This window comes from Haemorhous mexicanus, chromosome 35, assembly GCF_027477595.1.
Source record: "Haemorhous mexicanus isolate bHaeMex1 chromosome 35, bHaeMex1.pri, whole genome shotgun sequence".
NCBI classification, from domain to species: Eukaryota; Metazoa; Chordata; class Aves; order Passeriformes; family Fringillidae; genus Haemorhous; species Haemorhous mexicanus.
In genome coordinates, this window is record NC_082375.1 from 223,656 (window position 1) to 249,359 (window position 25,704).

Below are 25,704 nucleotides of genomic sequence, written 5' to 3' on the forward strand. Positions count from 1 at the left end.
ACATTAGAATTATTTAAACGTTGTGTTAAAAGGCTGGTGGAGTCTCCAGTGTCCCCACTATCCCCAGTGTCCCTGGTGTCCCCGATATCCCCAGTCTCCCCAGTACCTCCAGTGTCCCCCCATAATCCCGAGTCCTCCCAGTGCCCCTAATGTCCCCAGTCCCCCCAGTGTCCCCCGCTCAACCAGAGGGTCAGAGCTGCGGCAGCGGCGCATGGCGGGCAGGTAGTTGGGGGACAGCAGCACCTTGTGTGTCCCCAATATCCCCAGTCCCCCTAATGTCCCTAGTGTCCCCAGCATCCCCCGCTCACCCAGTGGGTTGGAGCTGCGGCGGCGGCGCATGGCGGGCAGGTAGTCGGGGGACAGCAGCACCTTGTGTGTCCCTAGTGTCCCCAGTCCCCCTAATGTCCCTAGTGTCCCCAGTCCCCTTAATGTCCCTAGTGTCCCCAGTCCCCCTCATGTCCCTAGTGTCCCCAGTCCCCCCCAGTATCCCCAGTCCCCCCAGTGACCCCCGCTCACCCAGGGGGTCAGAGCTGTGGCAGCACCGCATGGTGGACAGGGAGTTGGGGGACAGCAGCACCTTGTGCGTCCCTAGTGTACCCAGTCCCCCTAATGTCCCTAGTGTCCCCAGTCCCCCTCATGTCCCTAGTGTCCCCAGTCCCCCTAATGTCCCTAGTGTACCCAGTCCCTCTCATGTCCCTAGTGTCCCCAGTCCCCCTCATGTCCCTAGTGTCCCCAGCATCCCCCGCTCACCCAGGGGGTCGGAGCTGCGGCGGCGGCGCATGGCGGGCAGGTAGTCGGGGGACAGCAGCACCATGTGTGTCCCTAGTGTCCCCAGTCCCCCTAATGTCCCCAGTCCCCCTCATGTCCCTCATGTCCCCCAGCATCCCCTGCTCACCCAGGGGGTCGGAGCTGCGGCGGCGGCGCATGGCGGGCAGGTAGTCGGGGGACAGCAGCACCTTGAAGAGGCGCTCGAAGGGCTGGCACTGCACGAAGCTCTGCAGCCCCCGCGCGTTCAGGCACAGCGCGCTGAACACGTTGGGCAGAGAGCCCAGCACCTCCCGAGTCGCCGGCACCTGCGCAGGTGAGGGCAGGTGAGGCGTTATGGCACACCTGGGGCAGGGGTGCGGCACACACAGGGCAAGTGAGGGGTTGGGGGCACACCTGGTGTGGGGCAGGTGTGAGGCAGACATAGGACAGAGCTGGGGCAAGGGATGGACACATGGTGGGGCAGGCACTGGGCAGGTGAGGGGCACAGCTGGCACAAACATTGGGCAAGTGGGAGGCAAAGCTGGGGCACACAGTGGACAGGTGAGCAGCAGGTAGAGGAACACAAGACAGGAGCAGGGCAGGAAATGGAACAGATGTGAAAACAGCTGAAAGGACACACAAGGGGACAGGTGTCAGGTGTAGGACAGGTGACAGGTAAGCCCCACTCACGTCCTTGATGAGCAGAGCGTGCAGCATGACGTCGGTGAGGCCGTTGTCCTGCAGCGAGGACAGCAGCGAGGGCTCCTGGAACACGAAGACCGTCACCACCTCGGTCGCTGCGGCGGAGGAGAGAGGGGGGCACTGAGGGCAGGTAGAGCACCTGGCGGGGTCCCCGCTCCGTGCCCGCCCCGCGCTGCCCAGGTGGGGCCGGGGCGTGGCTCACCCAGCAGGAACAGCGAGGGGCCATAGTACTCGGCGTTGCTGATGATGTGCTTCAGCGAGGTGGGCAACGAGCCGTCCATCACTGCAGGGACAATGCGTGGTCAGTGCCACCACCCCTGCCACCCCCTCAGGGGGTTTGGGGACATCGGGGACCACCCACCGTGCCGGATGCCGTCGGAGAAGGCGGGGTCTTGGATGGCTTTTTTGAGGAAGTTCAGCATGGATTTGAGCAAAGCGGCGCGCTGGGGGATGCACTGCACTCCTGGGGGGAAACGGGGAGAGGATTGGGGGGCACATGAGGAAATTGGGGTGTCCCCAAGGAGAGAGACAGATGTGGAAAAGAATTTGGTGCAATTGGGGCGTCCATGTAGGGGGAACTGGGGTGTCCATATGGGGAAGGAATTACGGCATCCACGTAGGAGCAACTGGGGTGTCCAGGTAGGGACGGAATTGTTGGGAGCCCACACACTTTTCATTTACCCACATTTTACTGGGGTTCCCACGTAGGGAACAAACTGGGGTCCATTGGTGTCCCCAGTGTCCCCAGCCCCAGGGGTCACCTACCGCCGCGTGGGGAGGGGGTGGCAGCGCTGGTGCTGGGCACGGCGGTTGGGGCTGGTGGCACCGGGTCCGGCCGGGCTTCGGCTGAGGGGCCGGGGCTGCTCTCCATGGCCACGTCGGTCACTGCAGGGGGACGGTGACATTGCAGGGGAAACAGCTGGCACCACAGGAGGGGGAACAGGTGACACCACAGGGGGGATGCTGCCTCTGCTCACCTTCCATGTCCGTCTCCATGTCCTCGCCCTCGGGCAGGGTGGCAGCAGGCGGGCGCTGCACTTTGGGCTTGATGACAAAGGGACACTCGCGGCGGCACAGGTCCACCTCGTGCTGGGGGGGACAGAGCCTCAGCACCCCAAACCACCCCAGGGGACCCCAAAACATTCCCAGGGCACACCCCAAAGGCAGGTCAAGGGTAGGGGGGCAGCACCTCGAGGCGGTAGATGAAGATGGACAACCCGCTGTGCGACTGGAAGGCGGCCATGTCCAGGTTGGTGATGAGATCCACCACCCGCACCGCCCGCGTGACGAACGTGATCTGGTCCTGCTCGTCCCCCAGGAACTTGATCACCTGGCAAGGGGACAGACAGCAGGTGAGGCAGTCCCCGAGGCACCTGAGAACCACCCACAGGTGAGAAGAGCTCACCTTGAGCAGCGCCTCCATCATGCCGCACGAGACCAGCGCCTCGCCGCCTGCGTCGTAGCTGGCCAGGTGGTACAGGAAGGAGAAGAGCGCCGTGGCAAACTGGTGGGGGTAGGGCTCCATGGAAGGGTCTGGGGGTGCACAGGTGGTGTTAGGGCAGGTCACACCCCCAGGTGACCCCCCCCCAGCCCCCCCGGCACGCACCGATCATGGCCTGGATGCAGTTGCGCACCAGCACGGGCAGGAAGCCGTGGTAGGAGGCGGTGCCGGTGCAGTCGATGATGCTGCTGAGCTTCGGCGTCCGCTCCAGGTGCACGATGGACGTCAGCGTCCGCAGGGAGGCCGCCTTGATGTCCTGGCAGGGACAGGCGAGGGACACGTGAGGGACAGGGGAGGGACATTTGTGCCTTTGGCGAGCAGCGTGACATCAGCGAGGGAATACACAAGAGGACAGGTGATGTGACAATTGAAGGCACAGATAAGGGACACTTGTGATCTTGCTGAACAGCACCACATGCGTGAGGGGATATACGAGGGCACAAACGACACAGCAAATGAAGGCACAGCCGAAGGTACAGGTGCAAAACACGTGAAATGATAAGAGCAGTACAGGTATAGCACAGGTACAGAAAGGTTAGGGGACAGATGCACAACAAGTGAGGTGACACATGCAGAATAGGTGAAGTGACAGCTGCAGGACAGGTGAGTCACACTCACATCCTTAATAAACAGCGTGTGCAGCACAACGTCAATGACGGAACACAAAAAGAGACAGGTAAGGGGACACATGAGGGGACAGGTGAGGGGACAGGGCTCGGCCCTGGGTCTCACCATCAGCTGCTTGTCGGTGATCTGCAGCACATCCACCAGCTCCTCGATCAGCCCGTTGTACAGGATGCTGTTGGCCGACTCCTGCAGCGCGTTGGAGTACACTGCGGAGAGGGGGGTCACCCAAACTGCCCCAGGACCCCCCAAAAGCATCCCCTGACCCCCCCAAACCCACTCCCCAATTAAAACAAGCCCTAATGAGAGCCCACCCAGGATGGAGATGGCGTGGAGCCGCGCCTGCACCGCCTGCAGCCGCTTCTTGTGGTTGGAGAAGCCGTGGGCCAGGCGGATGTGGGTGAACAGCAGCATCTGAGGGGGGAACAGAGGATTTGGGGGGAGTCAGGGAGGGTCTGGGGGTCACCCCCCCAATCCGTGGGGGTCCCCTTGATGTCACCCCACGCACCTGCTTGTCCTTGGGGATGCTGTACATCTTGGTCAGGGACTCCATGATCTCCGAGGGGCTCTCTGAGATCTGCGGGAAAGAGAAATTGGGAGGGGCAGAAACAGGACTGGGGGGGCAGGGGACAAAATTGGGGTATAAAGTGACAAAACTGGGGTGCAAGAGACAAAACTGAGGAGCAGAGGACAAAAGAGGGGAGCAGACGAACAAAAGGGCAGTGCAGGTGTGGGGGGCCCAAGCAGAGCCCCCCACCTTCAAATCAAGGTGCCCCCCACGCTCACCTTGTCCAGCTGCTCGATGTGGATGTAGTGCAGGGTGGTGCTGGTGGCCTAGGGGGGGCACAGGAGGTCAAGGGGTGGCTCCAGTGTTTTGGGGGCCTCCTCGTGTCCCCAAATGTCCCCAGCATCACTCACCCTCTTGTCCACCTTCACCTCGACGCCGGGCTCAGCGTAGAACTCGAAGTGCAGGGTGGTGGCACTGGGGGGGTATTTCTGGGGGGGACACACGAGGGTGAGATGGGGACAGCGAGGTCCCCTGCCCTGGGGTGCCAGGTCCAGGCTGGGGGACACTGGGACACAGGGAAAAGGGTGAGGAGACCCCGGGATGTCACAGGGGTGACAAAGTGGCACTGGGGACACAGGAGGGTGTTGGGGACTGCAGGAGGTGACACAGAGGGACAGGACGGTGCTGGGACACCCTGAGGGGACACCAGACAGCGCTGGGGACCCCAGGATGGCATCAAGGGACCTCAGGACGTGACAAAGGCACACAAAGTGACGTTGGGAATGGGTTACACCAAGATGCGACAACGCAGAACGTGACACAGGCACAGGTGAGTTCTGGGAACCCCCAGCACAGAACAAGGTGACACAGGTGAGTTCTGGGGACCCCCAGAGCAAGGCAACACAGGTAAGTTCAAGAACAGGACAAGGTGACACAGGTGAGCTCTGGGGACCCCCAGGACAGAACGATGTGACCCACACGAGCTCAGGTGACCTGCAGGTGCCACTCACCATCATGTGCAGGTCCCGGCAGCACTCAGCCAGCCCAAATCCATTCTCCTTTCCACCCCAGCTCTGCAGGGAGACCAGCCCAGCTCAGCCCCGCCCTGCTGAGCCCCCAAACACACCCAAAGCCCCCCAAAATCCCCCCACAGCCCCGCCCACCTCGGCCAGGTGCTGCAGGCGGGCCAGCAGGGGCCCGCGGCGCTCAGAGCCCAGGCGGGTGATGTAGTTGGAGCGTTTGCTGAACACGTAGAGCAGGTTGAGCACGGCCAGCACCACGTGCATGTCCGAGGAGGCCAGCAGCGTGGTCAGGTGCTGCGGGGACAGGACAGGTGCGTCAGCGTGTCACACGCCTGGGGACACTCAGAGGGCGGGTCTGGGGGCGTGCCCACCTCGATAGAGCTGTAGAGGTGGCGGGAGAAGCTGTACTCGATGAGCAGGGCCGTGAAGTTGAGCAGGGCCAGCAGCAGGGCCTTGAGGGGCTGGCGCTCGGGCCGGTCGCAGGCCAGCATCCAGCTCATGGCCTCCACCGGCCGGCCCGCCTCGGCCAGCAGCGCGTCGAAGCGGTCCAGCAGGTCCACCCAGTGGTACAGCTCGCACTGAGGGGGGGTTGGGGGGAGATGTGGGGCTGGGGGCACAGCCTGGACCCCAACCCAGATCCCCAGGTACGGCCTGAACCCCACCGAGACCCCCAGGTCCACCCAGTGGTACAGCTCGCACTGAGGGGGAGTTAGGGAGAGATGTGGGGCTGGGGGCACAGCCTGGACCCCAACCCAGATCCCCAGGTATGGCCTGAACCCCACCGAGACCCCCAGGTCCACCCAGGAGTACAGCTCACACTGAGGGGAGTTAGGGAGAGATGTGGGGCTGGGGGCACAGCCTAGACCCCAACCCACACCCCCAGGTATGGCCCAAACCCCAACCCAGACCCTCACGTCCACCCAGGAGTACAGCTCGCACTGAGGGGGGTTAGGGAAGGATGTGGGGCTGGGGGCACAGCCTGGGACCCCAACACAACCCCCCACACCCACCCAGGGGTACAACTCAAACTGGGAGGGGTGGTTTGAGGGGAGATGTGGGGCCAGAGGCACAGCCTGGACCCCAACCCAGACCCCGTGAGCCCAGTCTGGACCCCCCACCCAGCCCAGCCCCTCCGAACCCCCACATCCCAGGGGGAACCCCCAGAACTCCAAGTAGGAACCCCAATATCCCAATCCAACCTGCCCAGGTAAGAGCTGAGCCCCCTCCCCAAGGCAGAACAAGAAAACGGAATTTTGGAGGCTGGCAGAGAATTTGGGTCCTCCCCAGGTGTTTAGGGGAAAACTGAGGTACCCCCACTGTTTTGGGGTCTACAGGGTACTCCCCCCACTGTTTTTACACATATTGGGATTATTCCTCGAACTTTTAGGAGTCTGTGAAAAAAAATTCACATCCAACCAGCTCCAGGGTGGGGGGAAATAAAGACAAGCAGCCCCCCCCCCCCTCAGTGTCCTGGGGAACTTTGGGGGGCCACCTGCCATGCCAGAGGAGCTGTGTGACACTGCAGACCCCCTCCCAAGTTTTGGGGCTCCACATGGGATCACAGCCCCTCCTCCCCTGAGGCCATGGGAGATGAAGGCACTCCCGGGGGGGCTGTGAGGACACTGGTGAGCCCCCTCAATTTGGGGAAGAGTAGATAAAAAGTGGGGGGACCCCAACATTAGGGTGGGCTGCAGGAAATGCAGAAACCCCCACCTCCCACCCCCATTTCTAAACCTCCAGAGAACTCCAGAATCCCACCCAAGGGCTGAGGGCTCAGGGGGCTCAGCTGAAACCAGGGACCCCCCCTCATTTCAGGACCACTCTGGGGTGCCTTCCCCCATTCTGGGGGTGCTCCCTGCAATCTGGGGGTGCTCCAGGGCGACACCCCCCTGTGGCAGTGCCCAGTTTGGGGACAAGCTCTGCACCACCCTGACAAACTGTGGACAATCCTTTGGGAAACTCCCATGTGTCTGGGGACCCCCCAGGTTTTGGGGCCTCCTCCCACCTTCCCAATGTTCCATGTCTTGATCTGCTGCAGTTCTGTCACCAGCTGCTCATCACTGCAGCCCTTCAGCTTCTCGATGAGGGCCCGGCAGTCGGCGGGCTGGGGGACACAGAGAACTCAGCGATGTCCCCTCATAGCGTCCCCAAGACCCCCTGATGTCCCTAAACCCCTCCCAATTCCCTTTCCAATGTCCCCACCCCTAAACATCTCGAAGTCCTGCTCTTTGCTGTCCTCCCAACACTCCCTGAGTGTCCCCAACCCCACCCATGAGTGTCCCCGAGCCCTCCCCGAGTGTCCCCGAGCCCTCACCGCCTCCGTGGGAGTTTTCTTCAGTTTCGTCCGATCCACTTTCATTTTGGGGGTTCCGGTCCTCGTGCTCCGCCTGCGGCCACACGTGGGGGGGGGGGATGGGGGGTGTCACACCTGGGCCACCCCCCCAGCGGGTCAAACTCCGCCCCACGCCTGTCTCGACAGGGCCCAGCTGTCCCGACAGAGGCCCCGGGACGTGATCCCCCCCCACGGGCCAAACCCCGCTGCCCCGCGGTGTCCCGTGTCCCGACAGAGCCCCGCTGTCCCGACAGGGCCTCGCTGTCCCGACAGGCGCCGCGGCGGCCGCGGCCGGATGACGTCGCGGCACCGGCTGAACAATGAATGTGCAAAACCCCGCCGTGCCCGGGGGGGTCGCCGGGAGCCCCCCCCAAAAACCGCACTGCCCCCCCACGCCAATTAACCCCGCGGGGGGATGACGAGGGGCTATAATTAAGGGCTATAATTACGGGTGGTAATTAGGGGCTGAGGCTGCCGCGTGCCGGGGCTCCTCCACCCCCCGGTGCCCCCCCCCCGCCCCCGCCGGCCCGGCCGGTTCGGTGACAGTGACGCATCACTTTGGGGGGGCCGTTTTTGGGGTGTCCCCCCCCGGGGCAAGGCGTCAAAAATAAGCCTGAAGCTCCCAGCCCGTTTTCCCCCCAAAAAAACCTTCCCGATGCGAGACCCCCCCCCCCCCAGAATTCATTCGCGCCGCCCCCCCCCCCGGTTCCAACGGGGGGAACCCTTACCGGGGATCACTCCCAGTCCATCCTCAGCCCGGCCCGGTCGCTGCGAGGGGGAGGGAGCCGGGAGCTGCTGGGGGGGAATTGGGGAGGGGGGTGTGAAATACTGGGGGGTTTAGGGGGGGTCCCGTGTGAGTGGCTGAATGATGGGGGGGGGGGAGGGGGGGGGGCTGATCCCAAAAAGGGATCCCCCAAACCGCAACGTGAGGCAGCTTAAGGGTGGGAAGTGACAGCCCAAAATCGCTGTAAATGTGAAAAAAATACGAATAGAGAAAAAAGTGCTGAGGAGGCAATGAGGAGACCCCCCCCCAAATCCTAAAGAATCTGATGGAAGGGGGGTCCTAAATCCCGGGGAGCTGCAGGAAGCACGGCCTAGAGGATGGGGAAGGGGGGGCCCTCTAAAGGGGTCCCCCAAATGTCGGGAAAGCGAACAGGGGGATCCTGAGTGATGGGAGGGGACTGCGGGGCAGTGGAAATGAGGCTGGGATTCCTAAATAAAGAGAACCACAGAAAGTACCCCTAAAACACGGGGGAACCCTAAAGACGTGAGAAAGCTAAATTGAGGTGGGGGAGCGGCCAAACACCCAAAATCTCGGGGAATAGCGCCCGAGTCCCCGCACGCGGGGGCCGGGAGAAGGGGGGCCGTGAGAGAAGGGAAGGAGCCCCCAAATCACGGGAGGCCGCCGGGGAGTGGGGGGGGCAGTGGGAGGGGGGGCGGGCCCCTCATGACGGAGCCGGGCGCCAATCTTCCCACGCCGCGGGCCCCGCAGGGGCACCGGGCCGAGCCCCCCGCCCCGCCGGCCCCGGTACCTTGAGCGAGCGGGGAGAGCAGGGGGGGGTCAGAGCCCGGCCCGGGCCCGTCCCGCCGCTGCCGCCGCCGCCATCTTACACTGAGCCCCGGCCGCGGCCCGAGATCCCGCGAGAGCTGCCGCAAGTCCCGCGAGAGCGGCAGGCGGGACGGGAGGAGGCGGTGCCGCGGCGAGAGCGGGGGGCGAGCCAACGCCGCCGGAAGCCAATGGGAACGCGAGAGGCGCGGCGGCCAAGTCTCGCGAGAGCGCGCCTAGCGGTGGGGCGGGAGTATAGCGAAGCCTCGCGAGATTTCGTGAGGGGTATGGGGGAGGGGAGGCGGTTCCTCACGGATCCCGCCTCATACCGGGAGGAGGGGGGAGCTGACGGTGAAGGGGGGGGAAGGCCCTGCCCGCCACAGAGCGGCTCAATCCCCCCCCGCTCCCCTCGCAGGCCGCGGGCCCCACGCCGTTCCCCTCAATCACCGGCACTCACCGGCACGCTGATGAGAGCGAGATCTCGCGAGGCGCTGGCGACAGCGCGGCCCCGAAGCCTCGCGAGAGGCGCGCGGAAAGAGGGAGAAAAGCGAGAGCGGCAACGGGAGAGCGGCCCCGCCGCGGGTGGGGGAGGGCGGGCGGGGGAGCGCGGCCGCTGCCTCAGCGGCGGGAACGGCGGCGGGCGCGCGCGGCTCTCGCGAGAGCGCCGGCTGAGTGCGGCTCCAAATATCGCGAGATCGGGGATCGCCCTCCTCTACCAGAGGACAAGATCTCGGGAGAGCGCTGTCTGAGGGACTCGCGAAGTCTCGCGAGAGTTGACCGGCGGCGCGCTAACTAAAGGGTGTCACGTGACCCTCCCCGGGGCATTTTTTTACCAATTCCGAATTTTTTTTTTCCTTTTTTATTCTACAAATACAAAAGGAAGGGGCGGGGCCGCAGCCTCCGGACACGCCTACAAAACAGGGGCAACCAATGGGAAGCGGCCCCGACCCGTCAATCAACCTGAAGACACTTAGGGGAGGGGCAAAAAAAACCAGCGGGGGACCAATCAAAAAGGGCTCCGCCCATCCCGCAGCTGTGGGGCGGGACTTGTCCAATCGCCTGAGCTCCTAGAGGCGGGGAAATGCGAAAGCCCCGCCCCCAGCCCATCCACAGCCAATGGGAAGGTGGGACCTGTGGGGGGCAGAGCCAGTATTCAGCTCCACCCTTTTGTGGGCGTGGTCTGTAGCTATGTGGGAGTGGATTATTAAAGCCATGCCCGTATTTTACCCTACATTACCAATGGGCGTGGCTTGGGCTGTGATGGGGCGTGTTCTCATCAGAATCCACATTATGGGCGTGGCCTCAGGGGGGGTCAGGTGGGGCCACACCCGAAGGGGCGGGGGCCTAAATCGAGCCACGCCTTTATAGCGAGCACATTGTTCTGACAGGTGCGGTTCCTTCAAGCCCCACCCCTTTTCCGCAGCAGCCCCAGCCCATAGTTCATTGTTCAGCCCTGTGGTGGGCGGAGCCCTGGCAGGGCGTGGCCGGCCCCGCCCTTAGAGCAGCAGTTTCCCGTTGCGGTGGATTTTGAGGATCCGCCCAGGCGCTGCTTGGCTGTGGCCAAACCCTTCCGGGGGCGCTTCCCTGCGGGCGGGGGGTCGGGAATGTCACCGGGACTGGGGGGACAGAGCACCCCGACACCCCCTGACCCTGCCCAGAACCCCCCAGACCCTTGAAACCACCCCAGAATCCCCCAGACCCCCTGGAACCACCTGAAACCCCCCCTCAAAACCCCTCAGCGCCCCCTGAACTCCCCCAAATCCCCTCAGACCCTGCCCAAAATCCCCCTAAAGCACCAAGACCTCCCCCAAAGTCAGCCCAGAACGCCCTAAAAACCCCCCAGACCCAGAAAAACCAAAACCCCTCAAACCAACCCCCTCCCAAAACCCCTCAAACCAACCCCAACCCCCCCCAAAACCTTCAACTCGCCCTGAACACCCCCAAAATCCCCTCACACCCTCCCCAAAACCCCTCAGCTCCTCCTGCAGCATCCCCAAACCCCCCTAGCTATCCCCAATCTCCTCAGACCCTCCTCAAAAACCCCTCAGATGTCCCAAACCCCCCCCCAGTTATCCTCAAACCCCCCCCAAATCTCCTCAGACCCTCTTAAAAACCCCTCAAATGTCCCAAAACCCCCCCAAACCCCCCTCCAGCTATCCCCAAAACCCCCACAAACCCCCCCAAAACCCCCCAAACCCCACAGCTATCCCCAAACCCCCCCAATACCCCTCAGATGTCCCAAAACCCCCCCAAAACCCCCCAAGCCCCCCAAAGCTCTCCCCAAAACCCCCACAAACCCCCCCCAATACCCCTCAGATGTCCCAAAATCCCCCCAAAACCCCCCAAACCCCCTCCAGGCTATCCCCAAAACCCCCCCAAAACCCCCCAAACCCCCCCAGCTATCCCCAAAAACCCCCCCAATACCCCTCAGATGTCCCAAAACCCCCCCAAACCCCCCCAATACCCCTCAGATGTCCCAAAACCCCCCCAACCCCCCCAGCTATCCCCAAAACCCCCCCAAATACCCCTCAGATGTCCCAAAACCCCCCCCAAACACCCCTCCAGCTATCCCCAAAACCCCCCCAAACCCTCCCACACCCCCCCAGCTATCCCCCACAACCCCCTCAATACCCCTCAGATGTCCCAAAACCCCCCCCAAAACCCCCCAAACCCCCCTCCAGCTATCCCCAAAAACCCCCCCAATACCCCTCAGATGTCCCAAAACCCCCACAAACCCCCCCAGCTATCCCCCAAACCCCCCCAGCTATCCCCCAAACCCCCTCCAGCTATCCCCAAAACCCCCCAATACCCCTCAGATGTCCCAAAACCCCCCCAAACCCCCCCAATACCCCTCAGATGTCCCAAAACCCCCCCAACCCCCCCCCAGCTATCCCCAAAAACCCCCCCAAATACCCCTCAGATGTCCCAAAACCCCCCCCAAACACCCCCTCCAGCTATCCCAAAACCCCCCCAAACCCTCCCAACCCCTCCAGCTATCCCCAAAACCCCCCCCAATACCCCTCAGATGTCCCAAAACCCCCACAAACCCCCCCAGCTATCCCCCAAACCCCCCCCAGCTATCCCCAAAACCCCCCCAGCTATCCCCAAAACCCCCACAAACCCCCCCAATACCCCTCAGATGTCCCAAAACCCCCCCAAACCCCCCCCAGCTATCCCCAAAACCCCCCCAAACCCTCCCAAACCCCCCCAGCTATCCCCAAACCCTCCCCAGCTATCCCCAAAACCCCCCAAACCCCCCAAACCCCCCCCAGCTATCCCCCAAACCCCCCCAAACCTCTCACCGTGGCTGGGGGGGGCCGTTCCGGGGGGGCCCCGGCGCTGGCTCAGGAACACCCCCGGGGCCATGGGGGTGGGGGCTCGGCCGGCTGAGCCCCGGGGGGGGGGGTCCCGGCCCCCCCGGCCGTGCCGTGTACTCGTGGTCAGCCAGGCTGGGGGGGTACGGCGGCTCCGGGGGGGGCTCTGGGGGGGGCTCGGCCTCAGCTTCGCCCCCTCCCAGCTCTGCCTCGGGCTCTGCCTCCCCCTCGGGCTCGGCTTCGGGGTCTTCGTCTTCCTCATCTTCCTCTTCCTCCTCTTCTTCCTCCTCCTCTTCCTCCTCTGGGGAGGGGGGCGAGGGGGGGCGGCGCTTGGCAGGGCCCTTCCTGCGCTGCAGCTTTCGGTGCTCCTGGGGGGTCAGGGGGGGGATTTAGGGGGGGCTTGGAGGGGTTTGAGGGGTCAGGGGAGGCTTAGGGGGGGTCATAGGGGAATTTATGGGGGTTTTGGGGAGGTCAGGGGGGTCAAAGTGGGATTTATGGGGGGGTTTGGGGGGATTTATGGCGGGGGCTCATGGGGGAATTTATGGGGTATTTGGGGTGTGCCGTGGGTCTAGAGAGGGGTTTGAGAGGATCTTACCTCTCCAACCCCCCCCTGGACCCCCATAAATCCCCCCCAAACCCCTCCCCTGCAGTTCCCCCTGAGTGCTCCCAGTTACTCCCAGTTGCTCCCAGTTCACCTGCTGGGCCAGCTTGGCACCTCCAAAATCCTCCTGAACTCCCCTGAATACCCTCTGGACCCCCTAAGTCCTCCCCACAAACCCCAAATCCCTCCCCTGCAGTTCCCCCTGAGTGCTCCCAGTTCCTCCCAGTGCTCCCAGCTCCTCCCAGTGCTCCCAATTCAACTGCTGGGCCAGTCTGGCACCCCCCAAATCCCCCCCCCGAACCACCCCCAAAATCACCCCCGAATCCCCCTGAACTGCCCTCAAACACCCCCCTGGACTCCCTAAATACCCCCCCAAAACCCCAAAACACCCCTCCCAGTGCTCCCAGTGCTCCCAGTGCTCCCAGTTCACCTGCTGGGCCAGTTTGGCAGCAGCTGCCGCCAGCCCGGTCTCCACCGAGGCCACGCGCGTCCCCTCCCGCACCGGGCGGCTCTGCCGGGGCAGCGACGGCGTCACCGGGCTGGGGACACCCCAAAGTCAGACACGGAACAGGGGGACACCCCAAAATCAGACACGGAACAGGGGGACACCCCAAAATAAGAGCACAAATAGAGAGGGACACCCCAAAATCAGACACAGAACAGGGGGACACCCGCAAAATCGGAGCACAGCAAAGAGGGACAACCCAAAATCAGAGCACAAATAGAGAGGGACACCCCAAAATCAGATACCACAACAGGGGGGACAGGCGCAAAATCAGAGCACAGAACAGGGCGACACCCCAAAATCAGAGCACAAATAGAGGGGGACAGCCCAAAATAAGAGCACAGCAAAGAGGGACACCCCAAAATCAGACACGAAACAGGGGGGACAGCCCAAAATCAGAGCACAAATAGAGGGGGACACCCCAAAATCAGACATAGAACAAAGAGGGGACACCCCAAAATCAGACACAGACAGGGGGACACCCCAAAATCAGAGCATGGAACAAACAGGGGGGCACCCCAAAATAAGAGTACAGCAAAGAGGGACACCCCAAAATCAGAGCACAGCAAAGAGGGACACCCCAAAATCAGAGCACAGCAAAGAGGGACACCCCAAAATCAGAGCACAGCAAAGGGGGACACCCCAAAATCAGACATAGAACAAAGAGGGACACCCCAAAATCAGACACGGAACAGGGGGACACCCCAAAATCAGACAGGGAACAAACGGGGGACACCCCAAAATCAGAGCATGGAACAAACAGGGGGGCACCCCAAAATAAGAGTACAGCAAAGAGGGACACCCCAAAATCAGAGCACAGCAAAGGGGGACACCCCAAAATCAGAGCACAAATAAAGGGGGGACACCCCAAAATCAGACAGGGAACAAAAATCAGACCCCAAACAAAGGGACCTCAAATCAGCCCCTACCCCAAAGGACAGGGAACCCCAGGGACCCCCAAATCCCACCCGAGGTCCCCCTCAAATCCCCCACACCCCCAAAAAACCTCCCAAAACTCACCCCAAACCACCCCGAGGGACCCCCCAAAACCCCCCTGAGGACCCCCCCAAACCTTTGGGGCTCCAGGGGGCGTCGTCCGTCACCTTCTTCTTTTTGGGGAGCGATTTTAGGGCGGGGTCGTCCTCATCTGACTCCAGTGAGGGATAAACTGAGGGGGGAGGGAAGAAAAAATGGGGTTCAGGGGGGTCCGGGGGGGGGCAGGGGGCAGGAAAAGGGGTGGTCAGGAGGATTCCACAGCCTGGGAGCGGCTCTGGGGCATTCTGGGATAATTTGGGGGTATTTCTGGGATGTTTTTTGGGTTTTGGGGTGGTTTTGGGGGTATTTTAGGATGATTTTAGGGTATTTTGGGGGGTTTGAGGGTATTTTTGGGGTGGTTTTGGGGGTATTTTAGGATGATTTTAGGGTATTTTGGGGGGTTTGAGGGTATTTTTGGGGTGGTTTTGGGGGTATTTTAGGATGATTTTAGGGTATTTTGGGGGGTTTGAGGGTATTTTTGGGGTGGTTTTGGGGGTATTTTAGGATGATTTTAGGGTATTTTGGGGGGTTTTGAGGGTATTTTTGGGGTCACGCTTACTACACTCAGCATCCTTGAAGCAGGGTGCTTTGGAGATATTTTTTGGGGTGGTTTTGGGGTATTTTTGGGGTGTTTTGGGGGTCACACTCACTGTACTCAGCATCCTTGAAGCAGGCCCCCAGGCTGTCCTGCTCGTCCAGGCTCCCCTCAGCCTCGCTGTCGGTGCTCCGGGGGGCAGGGGGGGCCCTGCGGGCACCCCCAGACCCCCCAGGACCCCCCCTTTCAGTGCCCCCACCCCCTCCCCACCAGTTTGGGGGTCCCAGGGGGGTCCCAGCGGGTAGGTTGGCCATGCAGAGCATGCCCTGGATGGCCTCACGTGTGCTGGGGGAGGCAGGGGCCTCGCTGCGGGGAAAAAAAAGGGGAAAAATTGGGGTTTGGGGGGGGGTCACAGCACATTTGGGATCCTCCCATTGAGGAGAGACAGCCCCAAAAGGAGATGGAGAGGGACAAAGGGAGCCCAGCCACAGGAATGACCCCCAAAACTCCCCAGGGACCCCAAATAACCCCTAAAAACCAAACCTGTGACCCCAATTAACCCCAAATAACTCCCAGGGACCCCCGCAAACCAAACCCCAGCCCCCCCAAAAGCACCTGGTGACCCCCCCCCCCCCCCCCAAATATCTGGGGACCCCCAATATCAGCCCACCCCTCCTCAAAGCTCCCTAGAACTCCAAAATCTAACCCCAGCCTTCCCAAAACACCTGGGGACCCCCCCAAAACCCCCCTCAAATCCCTCCCCCAGCCCTGGGGATCCCCAAATCCAGCCCAGCTGCTGCTCAAACCCCCCACCCAGCCCCATAGGGACCCCCAAAATCCTGCAGAAATCCCTCCCAGACCCCTCAAACCCAGTCCAGGCCCCCCTCAGACCCCCCCAAACCTGAGCTGGGGGTACTCGGAGCCCCCCACTTGCCGGCTGGCCTTGAGCAGGTCCAGGATCCCAGCGCTGCCCCCCACGCCCCCCTCATCCTCCTCGTCCGTGGTGTAATCCTCCTGGAGGGCAGGGGGTCAGAAACACCCCAAAACCACCCCATAATACCCCCAAAAATATCCCAAAAACCACCCCAGTTCATGGTGTAATCCTCCTGGAGGGCACGGGGTCAGAAACACCCCAAAATACCCCCAAAAATATCCCAAAAACTACCCCAGTCCATGGTGTCATCCCCCTAGGGGACAGGGAGTCAGAAACACCCCAAAACCACTCCAAAATACCCCCAAAAATTTCCCAAACCACCCCAGTCTGTGGTGTAATTCTCCTGGAGGGCAGGGGGTCAGAAACACCCCAAAACCACCCCAAAATACCCCAAAAATATCCCAAAAACCACCCCAGTTCATGGTGTCATCCTCCTGGAGGGCAGGGGGTCAGAAACACCCCAAAACCACCCCAAAATACCCCCAAAAATACCCCCAAACCCACCCCAGTCCATGGTGTCATCCCCCTAGGGGACAGGGAGTCCGAAACACCCTCCCAAACCCATTTTTGGGGTGCCCCCAATCCCCATTTTCAGGGTGTCCCCACAAAAACCTCCTAAGAATCCCCGGGACACCCCCAGTTTCCTTAAACTCCACAAAAAACCCCGAGAGCCCCCCCAATACCCCCATGGATCGCCCCAAAACCCTCCTAAGACCCCCCCCCAAGACACCCCCAGTTCCCTTAAGCCCCCCCAAACCCCCCAGTGTCACCCCCAGACCCACCTCGATGTCGAAGTCGACCTCGCCCGGCTCCCGCACCCGGTTGGGGTCAGAGCAGGGCTTGGCCCGGGGCAGCTTCCGGGGGAGCCCTGGGGACACCCCGAAAATGGGATTGGGGTCACCCCAAAAATGGGATTGGGACACCCCGAAAACGGGATTGGGGTCACCCCAAAAACGGGATTGGGGTCACCCCAAAAACGGGATTGGGGTCACCCCGAAAATGGGATTGGGGTCAACCCGAAAATGGGATTGGGGACACCCCGAAAATGGGATTGGGGTCAGACCCCAAAAATGGGATTGGGGTCACCCCGAAAACGGGATTGGGGTTAGACCCCAAAAATGGGATTGGAGTCACCCTAAAAATGGGATTGGGGTCACCCCGAAAACGGGATTGGAGTCAGACCCCAAAAACGGGATTGGGGTTAGACCCCAAAAATGGGATTGGAGTCACCCCGAAAATGGGATTGGGGTCACCCCAAAAATGGGATTGGGGACACCCCAAAAACGGGATTGGGGTCACCCCGAAAACGGGATTGGGGACACCCCAAAAATGGGACTGGGGTCACCCCGAAAATGGGACTGGGGACACCCCAAAAACGGGATTGGGGTCACCCCAAAAACGGGATTGGGACACCCCAAAAACGGGACTGGGGTCACCCCGAAAACGGGACTGGGGTTAGACCCCAAAAATGGGATTGGAGTCACCCCGAAAATGGGATTGGGGTCACCCCAAAAATGGGATTGGGGTTAGACTCCAAAAATGGGATTGGGGTCACCCCAAAAATGGGATTGGGGTCACCCCAAAAATGGGATTGGGGTCAAAACCTGAAAATGGAGCCTGGGGTCACCCCAAAACAGAGACTGGGATCAGACTCTACAAATGGGGAGTGGGGTCACCCCAGAAATGGGGACTGGGGGAACACACCCCAAAAATGGGGTTGGGGTCAGACCCCAGATATGAGGTGGGGGGGAGGAGTTGGGGTCATTTTGGGGACGTTAAAGGTCAGGTTTGGGGCGAGATTTTGGGATGTTTTGGGGGTTGTTTTAGTGTCAGGTTTGGGGTGGTTTGGGGATGTTTTTGGGGTGTTTCGGGGGCTTTTTTGGGGTACCCACAGGCCAGGCAGTATGACAATTTTGGGGACAGGTTTGGGGCTGGTTTTGGGGCTGGTTTTGGGATGGTTTGGGGTTTTTGGGGTCAGGTGTGGAGCTGACTTTGGGGATGGTTTGGGGATTTTGGGAGTGGTTTGGGGGTGCTTTTGGGGATGGTTTGGGGTTTTTGAGGTCAGGTTTGGAGCTGACTTTGGGGATGTTTTGGGGATTTTGGGAGTGGTTTGGGGGTGCTTTTGGGGATAGTTTGGGGTTTTTGGGGGGTGGTTTGGGGGTGGTTTAGGGGTACCCACGGGGCAGGCGGCGCGGGCCCCGCCGCGGGGGGGTCTCATCGATCTGCAGCTCCTCCTCCGAGTCCAGGTCCAGGGGGGAGCTGGGGGGGGAGCAGGGGGGGGATGGGGGCGGCCGGGACCCCCAGAGCCCCCCAGGGCGGCTGCGGCGGGGCCTGAGGGGGAGGGGCGTCAGGGGGACCCCCCAAACCCCAAAACTCACCCCTGATTCCCCCAGAATCCATCCTGGATCCCCCCAAAACCCACCCCTGATCCCCCCAAAATCCATCCTGGATCCCCCCAAAACCCACCCCTGATCCCCCCAAAATCCATCCTGGACCCCCCCAACCCCCTCTAACCCCTCCCTGATCCCCCAAAACCATCCAAGAACCCTCCCAGGCCTCCCCAAAATCCTTTGGGTTCCCCCCCTAAGTCTCTCCCAGTCCCCCTGGGACCCCACAAATTCTCTCTGGGACCCCCCAGTGCCCCCAGTCCCTCACCGAGACCCCCCGTTGGCCAGCAGGATCTGGGGGTCCCCCTCGGAGTCGGGGTCTGTCTCCTCCGGGCTGGAGCTGGGGGGATCGACCTGGGGGGGAGCACCCCAAGATTTGAGAGGAGGAGACCCCAAATCCAGCCCCTCCACCCCACCCAAACCCACCCCTCTCCCAAACCCACCCCTCCCCCATATCTGCCCCTCCCCCAGTCCCTCCCAGCCCCCCCCCCCCCCCCATTCCTCCCAGTGCCCCCCAGTCCTTCCCAGTCGCTCCCAGTCCCTTCTTACCTCCTCATCCTCCTCGGGGGGGGCTGTCGGGGGGTTCGGGGTCCCCCCATCATCGAGGGGGCGGGAGTTGGGGGGAGGCTTGCGAGGCCCCCCCTTTTTGGGGGCTGGGACCCCCCAGGGGGGCCCAAAGGGGGTCCCTGACATCCCCGTGCTCTGCTGGAACAGCTCCTGTGGGGATACAGAGCTCCCAGTATGACCCAGTTCCTCCCAGTAACCCCAAAACCTCCTCAGAACCCCTCCCAGTACCCTCCCAGTCGTTTCCAGTCCCTTCCCAGTGCACTTCAAATCCCTCCCAGTGCACCCCCACTCCATCCCAGTCCCTCCCAGTCACTCCGAGTGCCCCCCCAGTCATTCCCAGTGCCCCTCCAGTCCCTCCCAGTGCTCCCAGTTCACCTCTGCCAGCCGGATCTCCCTGCCCAGTTCCTTGATCAGCTGCCCTGGCCGGACGGTCTCGGGGATCTCCTGCTCGTGTTCAGCCAGGACCTGGGGGGGAAAGGGTTAAAACCTGGAGAACCCCAAAACCTCCCACCCCTGGCACCTCTCCAGAGCCCCCCAAAATTCCTTGGAACCCCCCACCCAAAACCGCTCAGGACCCTCCCAAAACCCCCTTGGGATCTCCCCAAAACCCCCTTGGACCCCCCAAAAACCCCTTGGGATCCTCTCAAAATCCATCTGGAGCCCCCCAAAATCCCCATGCACCACCTCCAAATCCCCCTGGAGCCCCCCCAGAATCCCTCTAGACCCCCCAAAACCCCTCAGGACCCCCCCCAAAATCCTTTTGGACCCCCCAAACCTCTCGGCGGGTCCAGGCTCGGAAGGCCCCGGTCAGGGCTCGGGCTCCCAGCACCAAATAGGCCGCGGGGTGCCGGCGGTTCTCCCGCAGCCCTGCACCCCAAAAACCCCCAAAACCCCACACTGGGATGGGAACCCCCAAACCAGCGTGGGAACCACAGAGACACCCCAAAAAATGAGATGGGAACCACCAAACCACCATGGGAACCACAGGGACACCTCAAAATCAGGATGTGAAACTCAGGGACACCTCAGAAATCAGGCATGGGGACCCCCCCCACCCCAGACCCTTCTTGGGGAGCGTTTGGGGACCCCCAACTGCCCCAGATGGGTTTAGAGCCCCCCCAGACAGATTTAAACCCCCCCCAAATAGGTTTCAAGCCCACCCAGGTGGGTTTGCAGCCCCCCAAGCCCCCTTAGTTGGGTTTAAACCCCCCAGCTGGGTTTAAAGCCCTCTAAGTTGGATTTAAAAGCCCCAGGATGGGTTTAGAGCCCCCCCAAGATGAGTTTAAAGTCCTTCCAGACAAGTTTAAACCCCCCCTGGTGACTTCCCAGCACCCCCAGTTGGGTTTAGAGCCCCCACAGACAAGTTCAAACCCCCCCCCAGTTAGGTTTAAAGCCCCCCAGTTGGGTTTAAAGCCCCCCAGAAATGGGTTTAGAGCCCTCCCCCACAGGTTTTAACTCCTCCAGGTGAGTTCCCAGCCCCCTCAGACAGGTTTTAACCCCTCCAGGTGGGTTTAAAGCCCCCCCCAGGTGGGTTCCCAGCCCTCCAGCCTCCCCAGGAGGGGCACCCACCTCGGAAGGTGTCCAGCAGGTGCCTCCCCACGTACCAGCAGACGGTCTCAAAATTGGGGAACTTGGCCAGGTCGGGGGTGTTGAGGCGGCGCTGCAGCTCGTACGCCCTGGGGGGGTTTTGGGGGGGGTCAAGGGGGGGCTTTGGGGGAAGGTTTAGGCACCCAAAAACACCTGCTGGGCTGTGGGCCCCCCAAAATTCTCCCTGCACCCAAAAACTCTCACCCAGCCTCCCCCAAATCTTCCAATCTCTCCCTCGTTCCCTTCAATTTCCCCCAAGCCTTCTCAAACTCCCCCCCAAAGACACCCCCAAACTTTCCCCTAATCCCCTCAAAACCCAAAACCACCCCCAGAACCCTTCCAAAATCCCCAAAGCCCCTCCCTGCCCCCACCAAACCTTTTAAAAACCCCCAAACCCTCACCCAGCCCCCCCCAAACTATCCCCAAAAATGCCCCCAAACCCAATCAAAACCCCCAAACCCTCCCCAAAGCCCCCCCAAACCCTCACCCAGCCCCCCCCAAACCCTCCCCAAACCTGTTCAAAGCCCCCAAACCCTCCAAAAGCCCCCCCAGCCCACCGGAGCTGCATGCCAATGTTGAGGCTGTGCAGGAAGTGCCCCCCAAAGGCCAGCGAGTCCACGGGGGTCAGCACGGCGTGGATCCAGCCTGGGGACAGACAGACACGGGGAACTGGGAGCACTGGGAGCACTGGGACAGGGCACTGGAGGAACTGGGAGCCCTTGTCTGACCCCCACCAGGAGACCCTGGTGGTCCCCAAGGCCACCAGACCCTCACCTGGTGACACAGGTGACTGTGTCACTGGGGTTGTGTTTAGGGCTTTGACCCTGGCACATGTGACACTGGGAGCTATCTGTCCCTTGCACAGGTGACACTGCAAGTGGGTTTGGCATCTAGCACAGGTGACATTGGGGATGCCAGTCTGTTGCACAAGTGACACTGAGAGTGCATTTGGGGGGGGTTTGACCCTGGTGCAGGTGACACAGGTGACACTGTGGGTGCCTTTAGGGTGTGGAATAGGTGGCACCGAGGTTGTGCCCAGCTGTCCCCTAGCTCCCCCCTCACCTGTGGGGATGAAGAGGGTCTGGCCCTGGCGCAGGTGGCACCGGAAGCACCGATCCACCTGGTCCCCAAAGAAGAGCTCGGGCTGGTTCCGGGAGCTGCTCCAGGCCTCGAACAGCGCCAGGTTGGCGGCCGAGGGACGCGCCAGGTAAAAGATCTGCTCGCCCTGGGGCACAGGTGAGGGGGAACACGTGAGACAGGTAAGAGCACCAAGTTTCATTCCCCCAAAAATTCCCCAAATCCCCTCTACAAGCCCCTAAAACCCCCCCAGACCCTTGGAGGAGCCCCCCTCATACCCTGAACACGAGGTACCAGGCCAAGGTGGCCGTACAGTCAATGTGGAAATCAGTGTAGCCAAACACCCCCAGCCCCAATTACCCCAAAAATCCTCCAAATCCCCTCTAAAAACCCCCTAAACCCCTGGAGAACCCCCCCTTGTACCCTGAGCACGTGGTACCAGGCCAAGGTGACCCCTCGGTCAACGTGGAAGTCGCTGTAACCACACACCCCCAGCCCAAATTTCCCTATAACTGCCCCCAAATTCCCTATAACTCACCCCAAATCCCCTATAACTCACCCCAAATCCCCTATAACTGCCCCCAAATCCCCTATAACTCACCCCAAATCCCCTATAACTCACCCCAAATCCCCTACAGACCCCTCCTCATACCCTGAGCACGTGGTACCAGGCCAAGGTAACCCCTCGGTCAACGTGGAAGTCGCTGTAACCACACACCCCCAGCCCAAATTTCCCTATAACTGCCCCCAAATCCCCTATAACTGTACCAAATCCCCTATAAATGCCCCCAAATCCCCTATAACTGCCCCCAAATCCCCTATAACTGCCCCCAAATCCCCTACAGACCCTTCCTCGTACCCTGAGCACGTGGTACCAGGCCGAGGTGCCCCCGCAGTCGATGTGGAAGTCGCTGTAGCTGTCCTTGGCCCCCATCAGGCAGAATTTCTGCACGCTCGGCCGCTCCCGCGCCGACTCCCCCGGCCACAGGTTCTCCACCCACGAGAGCTTCCGCACGATCCGCGGGGTCTGCACCAGGTTTGACAGCCTGGGGCACCCCAAAAACGGGGGTCAGGGGCTGGGGAACCCCCCCCATGGAGCACGGGGTACCCCAGGGGGGAGAGGATGCAGTGGGGGATGCCGGGGAGGGGCAGAATCTGGGATTTTGGGGGTACGTGGGGGGGCAGGATTTGGGATTTTGGGGGTACTTGGGGGGCAGAATTTGGGATTTTGAGGGTACTTGGGGGGGGAAGGATTTGGGATTTTGAGGGTACTTGGGGGGGGCAGGATTTGGGATTTTGAGGGTACTTGGGGGGGCAGGATTTGGGATTTTGGGGGTACTTGGGGGGCAGAATTTGGGATTTTGGGGGTACTTGGGGGGGGCAGGATTTGGGATTTTGGGGGTACTTGGGGGGGCAGGATTTGGGATTTTAGGGGTACTTGGGGGGGCAGGATTTGGGATTTTGAGGGTACTTGGGGGGCAGGATTTGGGATTTTGGGGGTACTTGGGGGGGCAGGATTTGGGATTTTGGGGGTACTTGGGGGGCAGAATTTGGGATTTTGGGGGTACTTGGGGGAGGGCAGGATTTGGGATTTTGGGGGTACTTGGGGGGGGCAGGATTTGGGATTTTGGGGGTACTTGGGGGGGCAGGATTTGGGATTTTGGGGGTCCCTGGGGTTAGAGGAGGTGGGAGGGGGAGGCACTGGGAACACCGGGAAGGAGTGGAAACACTGCAAGGATCTGTGAGTGACTGGAAGGAACTGGGGGTTACTGGCAGCACTGGGAGGAACTGGGAGGACTGGAAAGAACAAGGAGTTACTGGAAGGAACTGGGAGGCACTGGGAGCACTGGGAAGGACAAGGCAGCACTGGACGGAACTGAGAGTTCCTGGGAGCACTGGGAAGGGACTAGGCAGGACTGGGAGCACTGGGAAGGACTGGGAGGCACTGGGAGCACTGGGACCCACCGCGTGTCCGAGAACTCCAGGCCGGTGACGCTGAGGACGCGCTCACGCCGGGGTCCCCCCAGGTAGGCCACGAAGTCCCCGAGGCGCATGCGCAGCTCGGCCTGGCGGCCCACGTCCAGCACGGCCACCACCTTGTCAGCTCCTGAGCACCCCAAAACTGCCTGAGCACCCCAAAAACCCCTCTGTGTGCCCCAAATCTGCCTGAGCACCCCAAAAAGAACCATGGGGACCCCAAATCCCGCCCTTAAACCTCCCTGAGCACCCCGAAAATGGCTGGGGGACCCCAAAAATCCCCCCCAAACCATCCTGTGCACCCCAAACCCTGAACAGGGACCCTCTAGGACCTAGCTGTCCCCCCAGGACCCCCTAATACAGGGTACCACCAAACAAGGGTGTGATGTTGTAGGGGGGACTCCCCAGACACCCCCAAGCACCCCAAATCATGAATGGGCACTCTCTGGACCCTCACCTGCCCCTCCAGGATGCCCCAAGAGAATGCAAGGGGTGAAGTTATAGAAAGGACCCTGCCCTTATTGTGCAGTCCTGGGGACCCCCCACCCCTTCCAGAAGCCCCCCAGCCCCTCCAAAGCCCCCCCCAAACTGACCAACGTGGTGCAGGACGTCGCGGGGGGTGAAGGATGAGGGGGGCAGGGTCATGCCCAGCCCCTCGTGCCGTGCCACCAGGATGGGCACGCTGAAGCTGTTCTCCTCCAGGTACTCCACGGTCAGCTGGGCCCCGCTGGGCCGCAGCAGCACCTCGTCCGCACTGGGGGGGCAGAGCAGGGGGGAGTGAGACCCCCGGGGAGAGACCCCAGACCCCCACAGGGACCCCCAACTCCTACAGGGATCCCCCCATTCCTATAGAGAGTCCCACCCCATTTCCTAGGTCACAGTAGTACCGCGTCTGCACTTGGGGGGCAAAGCAGGGGGTGAGACCCTCGAGAGTGATCCTGGACCCCCTGAACCCTACAGGGACCCCCCAACCCCTTGAGCATTTGCTGGGCCACAGCAGCACCTCACCCACACTCAGGGGGCAGAAGAGGGGGGTGAGACCCCCGGGAGTGACCCCAGATCACAGCAGCACCTCACCCACACTCAGGGGGCAGAGGAGGGGGGTGAGACCCCCAGGAGTGACCCCAGATCACAGCAGCACCTCACCCACACTCAGGGGGCAGAAGAGGGGGGTGAGACCCCCAGGAGTGACCCCAGATCACAGCAGCACCTCACCCACACTCAGGGGGCAGAAGAGGGGGGTGAGACCCCCAGGAGTGACCCCAGATCACAGCAGCACCTCACCCACACTCAGGGGGCAGAGGAGGGGGGTGAGACCCCCAGGAGTGACCCCAGATCCCCACAGAGATCCCCCAGTTCCTATAGGGACCCCCAGTTCCTGATAATTTGCTGAGCCACAGCAGCACCTGGTCCACACTGGGGGGGGACAGTGCAGGGGGGGTGAGACCCCCAAGAGTGACCAACACCCCCAGGGAGTGACCAACATTACCTGGGACTGACCAACAGCCACTGGGAGTGACCAACACACGCCAGGACTGACCAACACACCCCAGGACTGGCCCTCATTGAGAATGACCGACACCCAGCACTGAGCCTCACCTGGCCCTGAGCCTCACCTGGGGAAGGTGCGGCCCCGCAGCTCCCGGATGAACTGGGCACTGCCGGTGCGGGCCGGACGGCCGGGGTCCTGCTCCGGGGCCTTGGCCGGGCCACGGCGCCGCTTCACTGCGGGACAGGGGGACACACGGACACGGTGGGGACACACAGGGACAGATGGACACGGAGGGATCCGCAGGGAGCCCGGAGCATCTCCCCCACCCCCATGCCAGTCCTTTCCAGTCCCATTCACTGATGGAGGACTCTCAGTTCCCACCATCCCAGTCCCTCCCAGTCCCTCCAGTCCCACTCACTGACAGAGGGCCCCCTGAGCACGGCGCACTGGGGGCAGTGGTACAGGTCGATCTCCGCCGCCGCCTCCTCCTCCACCCCCACGCAGCTGTGGGGACACCCCAGTAACTCCCAGTGCCTCCCAGTAACCACCACGCACCTCCCCAATAATCCCCATCACACCCCAGAACTCTCTTTGTACCTCCCAGTCCCTCCCAGACCTTCCCAGTACCCTATAGCCCCCCCACAGACTTCTCCCAGTGCCCTCCAGTATCACCCAGGCTTCTCCCAGTCTTCCCAGTACCACCCCAAGTCC

General features: G+C 61.8%; 1 protein-coding gene and 1 long non-coding RNA gene across 5 annotated transcripts in view; both read right to left on the bottom strand.

Annotated features, from left to right (window-relative positions):
- PHF8 (PHD finger protein 8) overlaps nucleotides 1-25,704 on the bottom strand; it is a 29,255-nt gene that overhangs the window by 3,183 nt on the left and 368 nt on the right. The window contains exons 2-20 of one of the 4 annotated variants that reach the window (XM_059872286.1): nucleotides 25,412-25,497; nucleotides 25,118-25,226; nucleotides 24,095-24,255; nucleotides 23,490-23,631; nucleotides 22,384-22,570; nucleotides 21,510-21,672; nucleotides 21,005-21,092; nucleotides 20,430-20,536; nucleotides 19,636-19,727; nucleotides 19,236-19,325; nucleotides 18,843-19,010; nucleotides 18,562-18,647; nucleotides 18,086-18,237; nucleotides 16,689-16,774; nucleotides 15,874-15,986; nucleotides 15,088-15,338; nucleotides 14,465-14,570; nucleotides 13,328-13,436; nucleotides 12,285-12,664 (exon numbers count right to left, since the gene is read on the bottom strand). In XM_059872286.1, the coding sequence (XP_059728269.1) occupies nucleotides 12,285-12,664; nucleotides 13,328-13,436; nucleotides 14,465-14,570; nucleotides 15,088-15,338; nucleotides 15,874-15,986; nucleotides 16,689-16,774; nucleotides 18,086-18,237; nucleotides 18,562-18,647; nucleotides 18,843-19,010; nucleotides 19,236-19,325; nucleotides 19,636-19,727; nucleotides 20,430-20,536; nucleotides 21,005-21,092; nucleotides 21,510-21,672; nucleotides 22,384-22,570; nucleotides 23,490-23,631; nucleotides 24,095-24,255; nucleotides 25,118-25,226; nucleotides 25,412-25,497 (2,676 nt within the window). Of the gene's footprint in view, nucleotides 1-12,284; nucleotides 12,665-13,327; nucleotides 13,437-14,464; nucleotides 14,571-15,087; nucleotides 15,339-15,873; nucleotides 15,987-16,688; nucleotides 16,775-18,085; nucleotides 18,238-18,561; nucleotides 18,648-18,842; nucleotides 19,011-19,235; nucleotides 19,326-19,635; nucleotides 19,728-20,429; nucleotides 20,537-21,004; nucleotides 21,093-21,509; nucleotides 21,673-22,383; nucleotides 22,571-23,489; nucleotides 23,632-24,094; nucleotides 24,256-25,117; nucleotides 25,227-25,411; nucleotides 25,498-25,704 lie in introns of those variants that run through there. The other 3 variants (XM_059872285.1, XM_059872284.1, XM_059872283.1) reach the window with 3 other exon arrangements.
- Nucleotides 5,773-7,457, bottom strand: LOC132341021 (uncharacterized). The gene is made up of 3 exons (XR_009490071.1): nucleotides 7,419-7,457; nucleotides 7,110-7,208; nucleotides 5,773-5,802 (listed from the first exon to the last, which is right to left on the bottom strand). It is a non-coding gene; the product is annotated as an uncharacterized LOC132341021 (long non-coding RNA).